This window comes from Barbus barbus, assembly GCF_936440315.1.
Source record: "Barbus barbus genome assembly, chromosome: 40".
Classification (NCBI taxonomy): Eukaryota; Metazoa; Chordata; class Actinopteri; order Cypriniformes; family Cyprinidae; genus Barbus; species Barbus barbus.
The window spans coordinates 10,771,368-10,790,879 of NC_136718.1; the positions used below are offsets into that span (position 1 = coordinate 10,771,368).

The 19,512-nt window shown below is 38.8% G+C and overlaps 1 protein-coding gene across 1 annotated transcript in view; it reads right to left on the reverse strand.

The window, feature by feature from the left end:
* The window catches only part of LOC306859925 (DNA (cytosine-5)-methyltransferase 3B-like), a 56,504-nt gene that overhangs the window by 6,931 nt on the left and 30,061 nt on the right, over positions 1 to 19,512 (reverse strand). Inside the window, exons 8-17 of the mRNA XM_079401340.1 lie at positions 17,503 to 17,610; positions 16,246 to 16,387; positions 7,176 to 7,316; positions 6,590 to 6,634; positions 5,480 to 5,559; positions 5,035 to 5,147; positions 3,488 to 3,671; positions 3,306 to 3,390; positions 1,845 to 1,990; positions 54 to 144 (exon numbers count right to left, since the gene is read on the reverse strand). Of these exons, the coding sequence (XP_079257466.1) occupies positions 54 to 144; positions 1,845 to 1,990; positions 3,306 to 3,390; positions 3,488 to 3,671; positions 5,035 to 5,147; positions 5,480 to 5,559; positions 6,590 to 6,634; positions 7,176 to 7,316; positions 16,246 to 16,387; positions 17,503 to 17,610 (1,135 nt within the window). The remainder of the gene's footprint in view (positions 1 to 53; positions 145 to 1,844; positions 1,991 to 3,305; positions 3,391 to 3,487; positions 3,672 to 5,034; positions 5,148 to 5,479; positions 5,560 to 6,589; positions 6,635 to 7,175; positions 7,317 to 16,245; positions 16,388 to 17,502; positions 17,611 to 19,512) is intronic.

The following is a 19,512-nucleotide window of genomic DNA, read 5'->3' on the forward strand; positions in this document are numbered from 1 at the left end:
TAGGAGAATGAAAGATTCCCTTAATAAGATTCATAAGAGCTATAATGTCTTACCGTACAGGCCTTTCCTGGCAGGATTGACAATCGAAAGGTCATTACAGGGACTTCCACCAATCACCAAGTCAAACGGCCCCCATTCAGCAATCTGAGCAACACAACAGCACCATCTAGTGTTAGCACAGCTGCACCACACATCACCAAAATCAATTATTTGTTTCCAAATGTTTTATTACATACTGCAACAGTCACCACCCACTTTTTCAGCCGCCTGGAAGTATTTTTCCCAGAAATATTTTTCCCATAAGGAATTAATTTTTCCCCATAAGGATTTTTTAAAGGTATTCATTAAAAAGTTACAAGCCATGAACCAAATGAACCATCTATGAGATGAATCACAACATTCCAAACCTTTGATTTGAAGCAAAAACATATTTGAAAGTTAATAATGGCTTTAATGATAGAAAAAAAATTACAATCCCATGAAGCACTGCTAATGACAATGACATAACTTCAGAGAAATGGATTATAGATCTTGATTATATAATAGAAACAAGATATTTTTAGTTTATTGCAAAATATGCATATACCGTATACACACACACACACACACACACACACACACACACACACACACACACACACACATATTTAAGTACTATGAGAGCAAAGGGAGATGTCATTCGCATGTCTCATGGGAGTGGGAGGTCGCTGAGAGCTGTTTTGGAGCTATTAGCTTGTCACCATTGTCTGATCGGAGGAGATTTCTTCACAGAATCATGGGCAATGTAGTTTTCACCAGGAATTCAGTTGTTGAACACGATTATTTTCCCATCCATTAACAAGTAGGGCTTTCTTTAATAGTTTATAAGTTATTAATAATCAACCCCCCTATGGAGAAAATGAATGGTATTTTAACTTTCAAAATGCAACTATTGCACTGTATTGTGACTTCCTACTTTTCCAACATGAAGTGCAACCTTTTCTGTCTTATACTGTTCCTTGAGTTGATAAGGAAACTGCCAGAACAGCTCTAAGTAATTTGGTGCAATTACCAGTCACTGAGGTCAAAAGTGGCATTTAATTATACTTTCCAGATGTTCTGCTGAAAGAAACCCATGCTTCAGACACCTGTGGGAATGGCCTGTGTACATCTTTACCCTTGGCACATCTGCGTGTACCAATGCGAGAGCGTGTCTGCAGCTGGACTCTTTTCAAGCTTTCTCATTCTTTCAGTGTTTCATAAATAACCCAACCCAGGGCCCCAAAAACCCCCTCCAATATATCCCTTCTCTCTTTTCTTCCACGACAACAGTCCTTTTATGCGTCCCTCTCTGCGCTCCCGCCCAATCCAGCTTCGCAACAACAATGGGTGAGTGAATGAGAGATTGAATAGGAGGGTGAGGCAGTGAATGGATGAGTTGAGGAGAGGGGATTTAGAAAGGGAGAAAGCGCTTTTGTGTTCCGTCACTAAGGCTTAAGACAACTTGCTCCCTGTGTGTGCCTGAGCATTTGAATGTGAGCTGGAGAGATAATGGAGGCCAAACAGAAACTTAGAGGTGTGACGACAAAGACCAGACTCAGGTGAGGCCATTAGCCTTATCAAGCGCTGTTGGGACAAGCAATGCGCTACTGAACAAATAACTTTGGGCCAGGTGTGTGAACAGACCTGAACAATCATTAAATAGTCTTCAGTGAAAACATCAAATAGAGAGTGGCACCGAAAATGGTTTTGTTGAGTTTTAAGACAAAACAATAAAATAAAGAGCTTAAACTCTCTCTTATTTTAAATATCTACATCAGAGATGAACTGGTAGAACAGCCAGAAACAGATGACTGTTAACTCACGTTTTTTCTGGTAATGTTGCGAACGTCATGCACATACTGGATTTTTCCTTCATGCCGGACAACTCCCACTGAAATGGAGTCATCACATACTTCTGATGCAATGTACACATCAACCTTAAAGCCCAAGTCTCTAAGCACTAGATAACCTAAATTAAGAAAAAAAAAATAGTTTAGATTAGTAGTAGAGATTAGCATTCAAAATCACTAGTGCCCTATATATATATATATATAGAGAGAGAGAGAGAGAGAGAGAGAGGGCAAACGACATAAAGACAGTATATTTTTTAAGTTTTTTTTAATGGCATCTTTTTTTTTATGACCGAAGGTGAGTATTACTGATACCAATACTGATGTCTCTATGAAATTGGCCATTGATTATAGCTTATAGCCATTCAACATTACAGTATAAGTGGGAGCTATCAGTTTTAATATGTATTAGACTTTAAAAAATAACTTTTTATTTAACTTCAATCTTCATAAATCCCATTATAACAAATGTCATATTTAGCTACCTGTGCCCTTCAGCAAATAGGAAATATACAGAAATTGAATAAAGTTATCAAACACTAAATTCTAAATTAAACATAGATGAATCCTTAAAACTAAAAAAGTTTGACTGATTTCCTCTTTTTTCTTTTGTTCTTTGATTAAGAGACATCTCAGTTGGGTTATTAGGTTTTTTGGCTGCTATTTCTTTAAGAGCTGCCGCTGCTGAACGTGACGTGGAGCTGACATGCATCTTGTTTTCTCACAACCTTTTATATATAATTTCGATTTGAAAAGCACGTTACAAGCACAGTATAACGGCAGACAGGAGAGGACAATTTGTTTTTACTGACATGGCCTGACAACATCTATTCTGACCGCAGTTCACTTCACTGTTCTACTGAAGCTCCTCGTCACCTTTACCGTTTTCCGTGCTGTTTTGAGGCGAATTGGAGTGTGCTTCTGAAAAGTCTCCCGTTTGATATGGTCGTAAAGACATTCTGCGCGTCTAAATAATCGCAATTTTTGTCATGAAAAAAAAAAAAGAGACAGAAGCAGCAGTTGTGAGTGGGGTGGCCAACCCTAGCCAAATATTTTTAGCGCCGTTAAACTGGAAAAATTAATCGCATGCATTAACACGCTAATTTTGATAGCACTAATATATATATCTATAGTTAACTTTAATTAATTTCATTTTGTTTGTGTCATAATTTTAAGTTACTAGATAAAATACCAATGGTGCAGGATACGTATTATTTGAAATCACCCCCTTTTTCTTTAAATTTAATAATACATTTATTAAAGTATTATTTATAGACCTAGAAAAGTCTTGTAATTTGAGAGAAACTCATCATATCACACACACACACACATATATTTATATATACATATATATTATTGACATCTGTGAGTCACTAATTTTGATAATTTACCCGGAAAAGGTGAATATAGAATGCAAAGAGATATCATATTAACCTGTGGCAATGCCATCAAACAGTGAAAGGACTCTGATTGGACGTCTCTGCTCTGCTGGGACCGCAGGGTAAATCTTTGGACTTTCCTGAAAGAAAATGAAAGTTAATATAATGTATAACTAAAAATCTACAGTTTTGCAAACAGAGTATTTCCCTCTGTATGAAGGTTAATGTGAGACTCACAAACTCCTGTCCATTGTCATTGACGAAGAACTCTTGTAGTTTCAGGCTCCAGTCGTGGCGTTTCTTTAACACGCCGTACTGCTGCAAAGGCTGACACATGTAGCAGCGCCATGGGTCCAGATCACGGGCGCTGTTGGCCGCTCCTGCTCCCACTAATATATCCAGACAGTCCACACAGAAACACCTGCAAGCAGAGACACTGATCAAAGACAGCCTTTAAAAAGGCAAAGGTTAAAGGTGTAAGTGTACCTTTTTCAAACATTTTTTCTATTTGAGATTAATGTGTAAGCCATTTGTAGAGTGACACTATGGGGTGACACAATTAAAACAATACTTTTTGTTTGAGCAGCCTGACATGAGTCCGAAAAGCCAAAGCTTCAAACAGTTAAAGAAAAATTATTAGCCAGCATTGTAGATCAACTGCAGAGAATTGTATCACTGCAGCAACCATATTACATAATTATTGTACAGTTCATCAACCAAAAGTTCTAAAGCCATTTCAGTTTCCAAACATTTCTTAGAGGTGACAAAACAGAAAAATAATGGGAATCAGAAAAATGTTCTTGAAAGGATGAAAGTGTGCATTTTATGAATTTAAGGTGGAGTACATGTGCACAAAAAAACGCAAAAATACAGGACAAAATCTAGCACCTGAACTGTCAGGATTAGGATTATTTTCATGTTGATGTTTAGTTTAGTTTCGCGCTTTAGTTCATCTGTATGTCTCTCGTTTATCCTTTCGGTTTGGCGTTCGTCTTTATTATAATTAGATTATGAATAAATACTGCACAAAGCAATGATAATGTTTTCATTGCTTTCATGTTCTTATTTTTATATGTAATTATATATAGAAGTTTTAAGTTTAGTTCTGTATTGTCAGTTCATTGGAACTAAACAATAAAGGGTACAACTGTCAAGTAAACAAAGTAATTTACCATTAATTATAAAAATACTGTGATCAGATCAAGTCAATTAACACTAATACACAGTTAATCATGTTTCTTGATCCCACACATAAATTTCATAAGGATTTTTCAACCATTTGAACAATTTAAGCTTGAAATATCTTAGTAAGAACATTTAAAATGTTACAGAAGATTTATGTTTTAAATGAATGCTGTTATTTTAAACTTTTTATTCATGAGAGCTGCTAAAAAAAAATCAGCTTTGTGGTTACAGGAACAAATTATGTTGTAAAATACATTACAAATATTACATACATGCATACAATAATACATAAAATAATATTGAAATATTATTACAATTTGAAAATATTTCACAATTTTTAATCAAATAAGTGCAGATGAGCATTAGAAACTTGTTTCAAAAACATTACAAAATCTTACTGGCCCCAAACTTTTGAACGACAGAGTATGATTATTTGTTGTTAATTATGATTCAAATGTTTCATTGATCGAGGGCGTAAGGGCGGTTATGGAAGTGAAGTGTGACGAAATCCCAAGACGCTAGTGAAATGAAATGCCAGATTGAATAAGAGATTGTGGGACAAGAATGAGTTGGTGAGAAGCATGCATTTGGTTTCGTACCTGCAGCAGTTGGCGTTTCCACAGAGCAGCACCTCTCTGCCGCCACAGCACACAGTGCAGTACGACTGGTAGCCATCCTCATCGTACATGTAGGAGATTTCCAAATAAACATCCTGACACATACACAAATAAAAACACGTGTAAATAACTTACATATCTAAGTGTCCTACCAACCAGAATCCCGAAGCAGTGTATCGTGTTGCTGCAAACAGAGTGTAACAGGATAATGCAGCGATGATGGAAATGATCTATGGTGAAATCCATACATGCATGGCACTTCCTTTGTCCCCTTAAGGTATTCAATAGATACAATACTGGTGTCCAGGTGTAAGGATCGAGGGCTGTTGTTTGACACTTTTATGAGCAATCATGTTGCAGTGCCATGATCCCAGACTCTCGAGTTGTGTTGTGTTTTGAGAATGTGTAGGATAAGGTCAACTCTTACCTTGCATGTTAGGCAAAGGCCTCCTTCAAACAGCGGGTGGAAGGTCACCACTCTCATCTTTCCACAAGAGAGGCAGAACTCTGAAACAGGAAAAAAATCAAGCATACTGACAGATGGCAGAGTCAAAAATACAAGAGTAACTTTAATGGGCTAAAAAATAATAAACCTATGAGAAGTGTTTTGCAATAAATAAATAAATAAATAAAAATCTTCTCTGAATTTCTCCTTTTCTCCAGATTGCTTTTTGATCTAGTTGTCTAATAAATCTGAAATAATATATTACAAATATTGTTGTTTTTTTGACGAATGGTTTTTCCTCCTCATTTGTAAGCTGGTTTGGATAAAAGCTTCTGTTCAATGCATAAAAGTATACTCTATGCCATCACTTTACAACAAAAGCATGTATTTGAATATAGCAATGACCGAGTTACATAATAGCTGTATATTTTCCTGATATTAGTGCTAATTAAAACACTGATACATATTTGTAAAGAAAATATGAAAATAGGGATGTACCAGTACCAGTATTCTGGCTGATACAGGTAAGATGGTAATTATTTTCATGTTTTGGATGGTAACTGACAAGTAGCTGATTCTTAAAATTCTTATCTATTTTGTATAAATAAAAAAGACACTAAAAACTAAAACAAGTTGAAATGCTGCAAATTTAGGCATAGCAACATTATAAATGTACAGTATGAAAAATGGATATACATTTATTTTGACATCTGCTAAAAACCTGCTATATTTAACTTGATATTAAAAATCGGTGTAACTTTGAGCATTAGATGAATGCAAAGGTAATCTGAATGTAAAATGTAAATAAAGAAATGAGCATGAAAAATTTTATATCCAATATTGACTGATATTGATAAATAAAAAAAAACTCTAATTCCGAATAAAAATCTAAGCACCTCTGCAGCACCTCACACACGATGCACCACTCAAAATAAATGTAGGCCAGTTCAACTTATAAAAAACCTTTCTTAAGACCTTGGTGTTTTTAATTCGACTGCCCTACACCACATGGCAATGTTCTGTGTGAATGGCTCCTAATGTGTTTTTTAATGGGTGAAGGCAGTACCTGTAACAGGTAGCAACATTACACACCTTCTATGCTTCTGTGATTCTTCAAAACTTCATGGACCATTTGTTCTGAAAAGCAGATGAATTGTCAGTCACGAGGAACACATTGCGAGAGTTAAAGCTCAATGAAGTCCAATGCTACTCAATTACACAAAAGTATATCGCAAATATTGTCTGAAAAGGTTTTTATGGCTGAAATAATTGTTCAGAATTACAGAATAAAAAAGACGCTCATAGAGTTCGCTCACAATCTTGTCACACATGATTTCATACAGGAATTTGGCCATTTAGACATCAATTAATCATTTGCATTCACATGTCTCATTTAAAGGGCCAGTTCATTCAAAAATGAAAAACATTCTGTCATCATTTACTCGCCTCATATCATCCCAAACCAATAACATTTTATTACCTAGTCCTAGACTTTAAATGGATGGACAGAAATCTCTCTGGTTTCATTAAAAATATCTTTGTTTGTGTTCTGAAGATGAACAAAAGTCTTATGGGGTGAGTTAGTTTTCATTTTTGGGTGAACTAATCCTTTAACATCAGATTTGGTGTGCAGCAGTCACACATGAACATAAATAGTAGCACATGTGTGAGCTCTAACCTCTGCTGTAGACGTCCTCAGTGCCAGGTTTGGCCTTACAGAGGCTGAGCCGAGCTCTCTTGGCAGAGGGGGGGAACTCCGGAGGGCTGGAGTCCAGCAGCGCTGAGCTCTCTGAGGCCAGGGGAAAAACACAATACTCAGCTGGAAGAGACACAAGCAGACTTATATTATTCACTGTTACAATCAAACATGCTCACACATGAACTGTAAATAATGACATTTACATTTCATAGATCAGGCATTTAGATAATAAAGCAACTGTATTGTGAGAACTACTTCAGAAGCTGGCTAATCCCTATAGCATTACTACATAAAATAAATTAGAAAACTTTACTGATACTTTACTGGTCACAGTGACTTTTAAACTCTTATTTTCTAGCGGAAAAATGTCTACACCAGACGCAAAAAAATTAAATATAATAGAACCCATTATAATCAGCGATGCTGTCTCCACTGGATGCAGCACGGCACAGTATGAAAAATCCTCGACAGTAAACTGATGCCTCGTTCTATTTATGATGAAAAACAATATATATATTTATATATTCAATTATTTATTTTATATTATTAATATTAGTGCAAATGTACCTCATGGTAATGTTGTGTCCAGACAGGTTCATTTAATTACATCATTTTTTTTTTTTTTTTACAATTACAGTAATGCAAATTACTGTATTTGTAATTTGGGGGGAAATGTGCTATGGTGAAAATAAAGCCACATTACAAAAAAATCTTAATAATTTTAAAATAAGCTTAATTTTACCAAAATATAATTTCTTTTTTTTTTTCCTTTTGATTTTGTGGAAAATTATGAGCCTGACATCGGGAAACTATCCAAGAGAAATACAGTCATGAATAAGCAGACAAGCAGCTGTTAGACAAAGCACATCTATAATCACTGTGGGAAAAAGCCAAGGATCTATAAAGTTATAAAGTAATTAAATATGCTATTTCCTCTTTCTGATTCCACTGTAAGAGCACACCACCAGAGACAAGCACTTCTGCTTGCTCATCTGCAGTGATTATTTTCAGTGTCTTGATGCTAAACTGAAACATCTCTAAATTATGGGATGATATTAGACTCAAAATGATTAATAGATGCACGCAGAATTATCCATGTACTGCATACATTTTATGCATGTATCTTACTAACCACAAACAAATGTATTTCAATTTGAGTCTGTGGAATTCGGGATTAAATGTTTATGCAGTGATTTTAACAAATACACACATGTTTGTGTATAAAAATGTTGTGATCTGCATTAATATATCATAAATTGCTCATACAAAAAGGAATCCGTGCATATGTGAATCAGGTGACACACGTGCATTTATTGACATCTTGTTTGCATTAATCTTGTTCGGTTCATTTGGATTTTGAGACTTCATTTTCGCAGTTTGCAGCATTTCACGACGCCCACACACACAACTACCAATGAACAAAGCCCAGTGCAATTCATTAACGTGTACACGATTTGAAAAATTCGCAAATGTGCATCACTACACTGAAACAAATGCTTTTCAGCCAGTGTCTGCAGAGTTAAGAATTACATCAATGTGCAGCATTTTGTACAAATAAAGACTTATTTTTTAATACAAATGTTATAGTTTGTATTAAACTATCATAATTTGCGCATGCAGCGATTAAAATGTGCATTTGTGGATCAGGCGACGCACGTGCATTCATTCACATCTCTTCTGAGTCGATTCTTTTGATTCATTTCATTTTGAGACTTTCATTCCGCCCGTTTAGCCTTGCCCAATCCACACATACACAGCTCGCGATCCACACGCAGCTGAGCCTAAGAACATCAGCGACCACTAGATGGCACTAGCCCCAGTCACCTGTGCTCATTCCATTGTGTACACTTTTATGAATGTTACATTGTGTTTTCTTTGTTTCTTTTTGGTTTGGCTATTCTACTCTGCCCGTAGAAATATAATAAAAATGTTTTATTGAACTTGTTCTAATTTAACTAGTCTTAGAACACAGAATAGCTCATATTAATTTAGCCAAACAAGAACGTCCTGATGGTACCTTTGTGTTTTTTTTTTCTGTAATTCAGCGGCACGTTGTCAGTTATTCCTTCCTTGTATTATTATTATTATTATCATTAAAGGGCTATTATAGTTGCTCATTTAAGCCATTAGTAATTGCACGTTTATATTCAATGAATTAAACTATTACATTAACTTAAACTGTACTGTATTAAAACAATGAGCCTTTTATAGGCTATTAGCATAAAGCCTGCTGGCTAATGGAATGACAATGAATGTTTGGGGATTTTATTTAGGCCTACTTATTACTAAACTGTTTTCTGAGTCAGTATCGTCTACAAAGATGAAGTTGACAATGCTAATTCGCCATTTTTTTATAAGTAGCCTATAAATATCGTCTAATTACTATTTACACTTATTGCAAATATCTGCTACTTTTACAGCATGTATAGAATGGCTATTTTCACTTAGTGTAAACAGCAAATCTCTAAAAATGCTACTGTTGTTACTTAGTGGGGCTAGTGCCATCTAGTGGTCGCTGATGTTCTTAGGCTCAGCTGCGTGTGGATCGCGAGCTGTGTGTGTGTGGATTGGGCAAGGCTAAACGGGCGGAATGAAAGTCTCAAAATGAAATGAATCAAAAGAATCGACTCAGAAGAGATGTGAATGAATGCACGTGCGTCGCCTGATCCACAAATGCACATTTTAATCGCTGCATGCGCAAATTATGATAGTTTAATACAAACTATAACATTTGTATTCAAAAATAAGTCTCTATTTGTACAAAATGCTGCACATTGATGTAATTCTTAACTCTGCAGACACTGGCTGAAAAGCATTTGTTTCAGTGTAGTGATGCACATTTGCGAATTTTTCAAATCGTGTACACGTTAATGAATTGCACTGGGCTTTGTTCATTGGTAGTTGTGTGTGTGGGCGTCGTGAAATGCTGCAAACTGCGAAAATGAAGTCTCAAAATCCAAATGAACCGAACAAGATTAATGCAAACAAGATGTCAATAAATGCACGTGTCACCTGATTCACATATGCACGGATTCCTTTTTGTATGAGCAATTTATGATATATTAATGCAGATCACAACATTTTTATGCTCAAACATGTCTGTATTTGTTAAAATCGCTGCACAATCATTTAATCCTGAATTCCACAGACTCAAATTGAAAGACATTTGTTCGTGGTTAGTAAGATACATGCATAAAATGTATGCAGTACATGGATAATTGTGCATGCATCTATTAATCATTTTGAGTCTAATATCATCCCATACTAAATAACCCTAGGTTTTTTAAGTATCGACTATATGTAAACATTTACTCTTGGCACGATTTTCAAAAACAAAATATTTGATTGATAAGTTTCAACCACAAAGTTTTAGAAAGATACTTAAGGGACTGACTTGTTTAAATGAGATGAAACACCCTAAACCTTGCCAACAAATGTCTGCACCAGCTCAGCTTGTGAATATTGCCTCAAGTTAATATCATGCCAATAAGTAATAAAGTAAGTATGAGGTTTGCCCTAATTAAGTTTCTTTATCATAAAGTACTCCTTCTCAATAGCCCAAATTTCACTGTCATATAAAATGAATAGAAAACAAACATAATGACTGCCTATATAAATACGTTTGGCAGGGTTTATGCATGTAAAATAGTCACTGAACTGATCTATTACTTACTATTTTTTCCCAGAAGAAAGGAAAGGATATAATGTTCTTCAAATTTCTAAGAAGCTGAGAACTAAATTTTTTAGAAATGCCCCGATATCTAACAGAAACATTCAGGAAATACAAATAAATGCATATGTGAGTGTTTAGTTTTGGTTTCTGTGTGTTTTAAACACTGAAGGCTCTGAAGCCATTGTGCATGTCCATTCTGAAGTGTTCTCCTGAAAAGGTGCAGACATTTAAATATGACAGACCAGCTTGAATGAATCCCAACAGAGGTCTATGATCAGACACACCGAGTCTGTGAGTGTGAGAGAGTAAGCTGCCAATACCTGACTGAACCTTAATGCCTGAGGCAATACCACAAAGACTTGACAGCCATAGAGTTCCACAGTATTTAATCACCCTTTTTTCACATGGTTCCACACATTCTGTGTAATTTTCTGTTTGTTTAGCAATTATGTTGCTCTTTTATTCATTTTAATCAAATAATATATATAATATATATATATATATAAATAATAAATCAACTATGTCTTGTGGTGATTCATGTTACCCTTTTATTTAGAATTTTTTTAATGGATTGATATCTGTTGATATTGAATATATTTTTACATTTAGATTACCTTTCTAATCATCTAACATTCGCTTGAAGATCATCTTAAAAAACACTAATATTTTAATAACACTGCAAAAAAATGGGCCACAGTCTTGGAGCTCAACTACAGTGAGACTACAAATGAATTCATAACATTTTCTTGTTGGAGAAAAACTTGACCAACAAGTTACATTGCTTTCCAATTACTAACACTTCATATTACTTAACTTGCTTGAAATTCTGCCAGCAGAAACCACTCTAACAGTTTAAGTGCGTTTTTATGGGTTTGTCTGTTCACGTGTCATGTTGGTCCAGGTTACCCCTTTATTTTGATATTTTGTCTTTTATTTTTATAGTTTGTCTTTTATTTTGATAGTTTGTGTATTCAGTGACCATAAAAAGAGCATTTGTCTAAATGCCATTGTATTAATAACAAAATAACAAACAAGTGGCATCCGATGCTAGAGCTTTTCTCAGAGCTAACTTCACTTTTCTAATCCATTTTTGCTTTTAACTAACTCATCTCAAGGCACGATATATTGATAAAAATTGTTAATTTTTTGTTATCAATTTATTTAAAATATTTCATGCTAATTTTCTGAATTTTTACATTTAGATTACTTCTGCCTTCATCTAATGTTCACCCAAAGTTAATCTTTAAAAACACTAAAAATTCAATAATATTGTTAAATGTAATCTTTATCAAATCTCAAAATGAATATGCATTTTCATATTGTACATTATAATGCTGTGATGCCTAAATTCATGTCGGATTTAGTCTTTAGTGTTTTATCATAATTGTATTTATACAAAACAGTACAGAATTTTAATACTGTCCATCCATCAGTTCCTCTTCAGGAACTCAAGCTGCATTTGGTAAGATGCTTTGGGGAACGTCTCCAGCGTGAGCGGCCCTGAATATCGTGTGTAATCAGGCCAAATGATGGGCGAGACGTCACGGGCGGGGTGACGTAATGACCAGCTGGTATAAAAGCATGTGCGATGCAGCCGGCATCAGCTTTTTGTCATTCAGCAGAAGCACTCTGTGTGTGCATAAGGTCGATTTTATCTTTTTGCATCCAAAAAAAAGAAAGAAAGAAAGCAGAATGTCAAGGAGATATTTAATCGATCGCGCTAAGAAAGAGGGCGAGAGCAGCTCACGTTTTAGATCATGTGTTCCTCCCTGCTACATGGTCCCAGGTGATACACATGATTTGTGCATTGTCTGCTTGGGAGCGGTGCACGCACGGTCGGCTCTCGAGGGTCTACCGATGCATTTTCTCCGCTCCCGGAAGGTTCTTTTTGACGCTGAAGTAGCCTTCACCAGCGTTCACCGTGGTGCTGGTCCCGCTGCCGCCGAGGCGGGGCGGCGTCGGCACTCGTGGGGATCGCAATTGGATCTGATGGAGGGAATGGAGACGGGCGAGTCCCTATCTCCTTCCCCACCCATCAGATTCTTCGGCCGTTCTCCGGGATCGGAAGGCCGCTCGGCGGTTACTTCTCCCAGGGGACGGATTCGGCGCTTCTCTTATCTTCCTCTGAGGAGGTTGATGTAGAGCGCGCTGAGGCTCCGCCCCCTCAGTCGCTCCAGTATGAGGAACTGTTGGAGGTGATGACTCGTGAAGTGGCCAAGTTAAAGATCGACTGGCGGGCCGAGGACCAAGCTGAGCCACAGACAAGCAGACTGGATGAGCGCCGAAGTGTCGAGGTCGTGGGCAAGACCCTTTTCAGCCCGCATCTTCATCCCCTCTTCAGATTACTACGGTAATGTGGGGGGATTGAATGATTGCGGTTATAGTGCGATGCCTCGGGTGGAACAGACACTCGCGAGCTATCTGTCCCCTGACGTTGCGTCGTCTCTAAAGGCTCCGTCCTTGCCTTACAAGCCGTTGCGTACAACCTCAACGCTGGTAGGCAAGGGGTACGCGGCAGCAGGTCAGGCTGGCATGTGCCGGCACACTATGTCGGTGTTGCAGTCATACCAGGCTGACCTGCTGAAAGAAATGGATGAGCGCGAGGCCATGAGCTCCAATGACATCACGGAGCTCAGGAGAACCGCTGATTTGGCTTTCTGCACCACCAAGGAGACCGCCCGTGCTATTGGGCGGTCTATAGCAGCCATGGTGGCAGCGGAGAGGCATCTCTGGTTGACCCTATCTGACATTAAAGATAAAGAGGCGCCTTTGGGTCTGTTCGGCGACGCCAATGGCATTCCAGCGGTTCTTGCCTAGCCCTCCATCTCAGTCAGCTGCTGGACGGGAGCAGCCCCAACCGCGTGCCAGCTCCTCGTAAATGGAGGCACAGAGCGTCGCCACTCATGCTCCTCCGAGTCGGGACCCAGGGGCCTTCTAAGCCGAAGACGGACCTGTGGGCTGTGCTTCAGGCCAAGAAGGCTTCGAAGAAGCCATAGCCCAGGGCTTATGAGGGTAGCCCCCACTGGAGGGAAACGGTTTTCACCACGGTTCCCGGTGCCCGTTTCCCGCCAGTACCCTCAGGAGGTCGGTCTGCCAACCCTGGTGCTCCAGGGTGCAACGATCTCCGGCGGGATCTGCGATGCTCGCCACCCCTTCGGGGGTCTCTAGAGAAGTCAGTTCGGCCGTCCCCTGCCGGTGCGCCGTTCCAGGGCACCGAACTAGCTGCTCTGATTACACCAGAGGCCAGGGTTCTTCCGTTTGGCCGAGCACTCTCACCCCGCACTTTCACGAAGTGTGTGGATGCTGGATAAGACTGAACGCCAAGAAAAGTGTGCTTTCTCCGGCTTAGAGAACCACTTATGTGGGCGTGGTGTGGGATTCACTCACAATGCAGGCTCGTATGACACCTGCTCGGATCGAGTCGATCCTCACCGTGGTCGCGAGGGTGAAAGAAGGCCGAACACTCACTGTGAGGCAGTTTCAGAGACTGCTGGGTCTGATGGCAGCTGCGTCCAACGTGATACCTATTGGCCTGCTGTACATGAGACCCCTACAGTGGTGGCTCAAGACCAAGGGGTTCTCCCCGAGGGGAAACCCGCTTCGCATGATCAAGGTCATTGCCAACGCGCCTTAGACATGTGGAGGAAGCCTTGGTTCTTGTATCAGGGACCGGTGTTGAGAGCTCCTTGTCGCCTCACCAATTGGGGAGCAGTCATGAGTGGCATGAGTAGCACCGTTCTGGCCGGACCGAGTATGGTTCTCTGACCTGATTTCTCTCCTCGACGGCTCTCCATGGAAGATTCCCATCAGGAGAGATCTCCTCTCACAGGCAGGGGTCTTTCACCCCCGCCCGGAGTTATGGAAGCTGTGGGTGTGGCCTCTGAGGGGGCGCAGCTCATAGCTTCCGGTCTCTCAACCGAGGTTGTTGAGACCATACTCCAATCCAGAGCTCCCTCAACGAAGAAAATTTTCACTTCATGGTGCGGAGACCGCCAGCTCGACCCAGTCAACTGCCCGATTGGTACAGTCCTGGAGTTCCTGCAGGCCCATCTCTCCGCAGGGTTGACCCACTCCACCTTGAAGGTTTATGTGGCGGCCTACCACGCCTCTCTTGGTGTACAGTCAGTGGGCAGAAACCCCCTGGTTACACGTTTCCTCCGCGGTGCGCTGAGGCTGAGGCCTCCAGTACAGCCTATAGTACTGCAGGCTTTCTGTCCTCCTCACTTTCGGGAACCTGACCAGCAAAAACACAATTGTATTGTATGTGGTTCGCCTTTCTCCACAGAGCTGCCCTGTGGAGAAAGGCAAACCAATTGCTAGTCTGCTACGAGAGTCTGCTAAGAGAGGTCTGCCGGCTACAAAGCAGACCCTCAGCCGATGGATTGTGGATGCCATTAACATTTCTTTTGAGTCCTCTCAGCTCCCCTCGCCGATGGGAGTCAGAGCTCATTCAACTCGGAGTGTGGCGGCCTCCAAGGCTTTTCTCGCAGGTGTCCCAATACAGGACATCTGCAACGCTGCGGGTTGGTCCACGCCCCTGACCTTCGTCAGGTTTTATGGCCTCGATATGCAGGCCACTCCAGGCTCTTCCGTTCTCTCGCCGTCGTCATGCTCCTGAGGAATACACACAGGGCAGGGACTTGGCAGTCTGGTAGCGTTGGCATCTCGTTCCCCAAAGCATCTTACCGGACGCAGCTCGAGTTCCTGAAGAGGAACGCCTCAGGTTACGTATGTAACCCTGGTTCCTCGAAGGAACGAGACACTGCATCTCGGTGCCACACCTCCTGCATCCCTGCCAGCGTTTTGCTTCATTCCTTGAAGCTGATGCCAGCTGCATTGCACGTGCTTTTATACCAGCTGGTCATTACGTCACCCCACCCGTGACGTCTCGCCCATCATTTGGACTGATTACACACGATATTCAGAGCCGCTCACGCTGGAGACATTCCCTAAACCGTCCGGACGCAGCGTCTCGTTCCTTCGAGGAACCAGGGTTACATACGTAACCTGAGGCGTTATTGGCCATAACAAAAATATTTATTGACTAAATTGTTATCAGCCAGAATTGCCTTACTTGTGAATCAAAACTGTAGCATATGTTATACATGGCTATAGTTAGTTAAATTCTACATCGATCAATATTTTGTAATTCAAAATATTGCACTGCATATAATTGCACTGCATTGCAATTTATAATTGCATATTGCAATATATAATTGCACTGATATTCATGCATTTAAACTGTGCTCACAATAAACACCTATTGTCATAAAGACTGTTTTATTTGACCCCAAGTTGAACCTTTTTACTCAAGTAGTTTTTTTTACAAAGGATCGGGAGCGAGTTCTAAAAGAGAATCATATAACATGTGCTCACCTGCGTTCTCTCTGGGTTTCAGGCCCTCCTGACCTTTGGGCAGAAAGCCGTTATGAGCCCAGTCAAGCATGGGCTTTATCTGTTCTTCAAGACTGTCTGACTCACATTGAGGAAAAGTTTTCTCTGCTCGTATACTAGCCACCTGAGGACACACCGACAGTGGGAGAACAGTATGTCAGAGTAAGTGTAAGAAAACAGAAACCTTCCGTGGAATAAAATCAACTACGTGTACTGTGTCTAAAATAACATACATTCAGTAAGACTATCCTCTTCGTGGAAATGGAGACAAATTGCAGATATTAATCATGCTGTGTACACTGCGAAGCAGGGGGTTACAACAACAGGGAAAGAGAGAGTGAGAGAGAGAGATAGAGAGGGAGAGAATGTAAAGTACAGCCAGTCCTGTTGTTCTGGTGCATGTCTGGACTTGGATGCTTTTGTTAAGTGGTAAGATTCACAGAGAGATCATTAAGGAACCTCTGGGGAATTCCAGACTTTCCAGATGAGTGCTTGCCCAGTTTCCCGTTTATCTCACACAAAAACACATACACAGCTTTCCGGGGACATATCCCCAGTGAAGACCTCAACTTAAAATACAATAAAACTTAAAATAAAACAAATAACAAAAAATATAATAAAATACTGAACTACATAATACTATTATTGTTAGAAATTGCAACAATATAAAAATAGAAATATAATCAATTAAAATGTTTTATTAAAACAATAAGTAAACAATTAATATCCTGGCCAGAGGAGAACTGGCCACCCGACTGAGCCTGGTTTCTCCCAAGGTTTTTTTTTCTCCATTCTGTCACAGAGGAAGTTTTGGTTCCTTGCCGCTGTCGCCTCTGGCTGGCTCAGTTGGGGACACTTAATTTCTAGCGATTATCGTCAATTTGATTTCACAGATACTATTTAAACTAAACTGAGCTAGACAATGACATCTCTAAATTCAATAATGAAATGCCTTTAACTGAAAATTGAATGTTTAATCTTATTATTATACATTACTGACACTCTATCCTCCAATTTGATACTGTTAAGTGCTTTGACACAATCTGTATTGTTAAAAGCAATATATAAATAAAGGTGACTTGACTCGACTTTCAGTACATCAGGTGCAAATTTGTATAATTATCCTCTATTAAATGTACTAAAGATGTTGTAAACTGCATTGTTGTGTCTAACTGCCCATAGACAACAATTGTCTTTAAGTGTTATAAAACAATGAACATAGACTGTCTCTGTTCTCACCTCCAGGGCCTGGAAGATCGCTCTGCGGTAGGAGGCCAGCTTGGTGTAGGATGACTGGTTGAAAAACTTTGGGAAGGCTGTGATGGAGTCGAGTTTGTCAGCAGACACCTGCAAGATACACATGACACCAGGGTCAAAAAGTAACCAGGGTTCAAAGCAAGAATTTTCAATGCTTGAAATTCAAAACATGGCCTTGTCATTAATATGTTGTTATAAAATTATATATATGATTTTACTCACGCTCTCTATATATTTATGTATATACAGTAAAACCAAAATTTATTCAGACACCTTCAATATTTCTCCCATTATCACAGTTTAATCGCTATGGTAATAAAATATGACAAGAACCGTGTCAGAACAAATTCATCTTGATAATGCCATCCTTCTGTTAGACTGTCTCACAAATGAATTAGGTTGAATAGATGTCAGCTGTTAAATTTAAGTACACAGTTAGATAATACCAATTTAGGTCAACCAATTACCAAGCAATGCTTAATTTTGTTCAGTCTGTGGTGTAAAAAGTTTGCATTAGCAATAAAAAAAAAAAACACTTCAGCAAAACATGGTCAGGTCAAAGTGTCTGAATGATTTTTGGTCCAAAATGTTTCTGGGTATAATATGTCACAGTTTACTTTATTTTGCTATCCTCACTTACATAAATTAACTATAGTGTCCTGCACCCACTAGTAAAAAAAAATAAATCAATAATAATAATAATATTTGGTGTCTGAATAATTTTTGATTTGACTGTATGTACAATTTACACAGAATACACACAATACACACAATGTACAACAACAGAAAATATGACTTCATGTTTAATTTAATTTTATAAATAACAATAAGCAATTTTGAAGTGAATTTATGTTAATACATTTATTACATTTAAGTAATCCGCTACAGAGGGAAACTGTAAATTTCAGGCACTTTTGTTTCACAATTTCACATAACACCAGGGCTATGGTTCAAACTAGTGATGTCAGAGGTACCTCAGGATCAAATAATAACTTCCACTAGATAAAAAAATGTCAAGACAAATATTAGGTTGGCTTGAGAAAGCGTAGCCTGAACATTTGAAGTAGTTATAAAAGCTTGAAGTTTGAAACAGTTGTAAAGTTTAAAATCAACATGATTTGCCTGTTTTTAACATGTTTCTAACATGTTAGTCATGATAGCAGCATGCTAACATTATGATAATCATGTTAGAACCATTCTGGCTACATGCTAGCAACATGCTAATCAAGCTAACAACATGCTAATATCATGCTAATCATGTTAGAATCATGTTTTAGCACTTTGTTAGGATGATTAACGCGTTGTCAACATGTTGCTACATGTCGTTATCACGTTGCTAACATGATTAACATATTTCTAGCATGTTGTTAACTTGATTAGCATGTTGCTAGCATGATTAACATGTTGTTAACATGTTTTAGCATGATTTGCATGTTGCTAGTCATGTTTCTAACATGATTAACATGCTTTTAGCATGTTGCTACCATGCTGCTACCAAGATTAGCATGCTCTAGTGTGTGTTTTAGTATGATTAGCGTGTTGTTAACATGTTGCTACCAAGTCGCTATAACATTGCTAACATGCTTAACATATAGCATGTTGTTAATATGTGCTGGAGAGTACCATGCTGCATGTTTGGGCTTCTGCTGACATAGAGTCATGGTCTCCATAATGGCGGAAGATGGTCACTTGGAGAAAAATTGTTGAATAAAGTCATTGTTTTTGTTTTCATTGTGCAAAAAAAGTATTCTCGTAGCTTTGTAAAATTAAGGTTGAATCACTGATGTCACGTGGACTTTTAATGATGTCCTTACTACCTTTCTGGGCCTTGAACATGTCAGTTCCGTTGCTGTCTATGGGAAGGTTAGAAAGCTCTCAGATTTTATCAAAATATCTTAATTTGTGTTCCAAAGATGAACAAAGGTCTTACGGGGTTTGGAACGACATGAGGGTGAGTAATTAATGATAGAATTGTCATTTTGGGGTGAACTA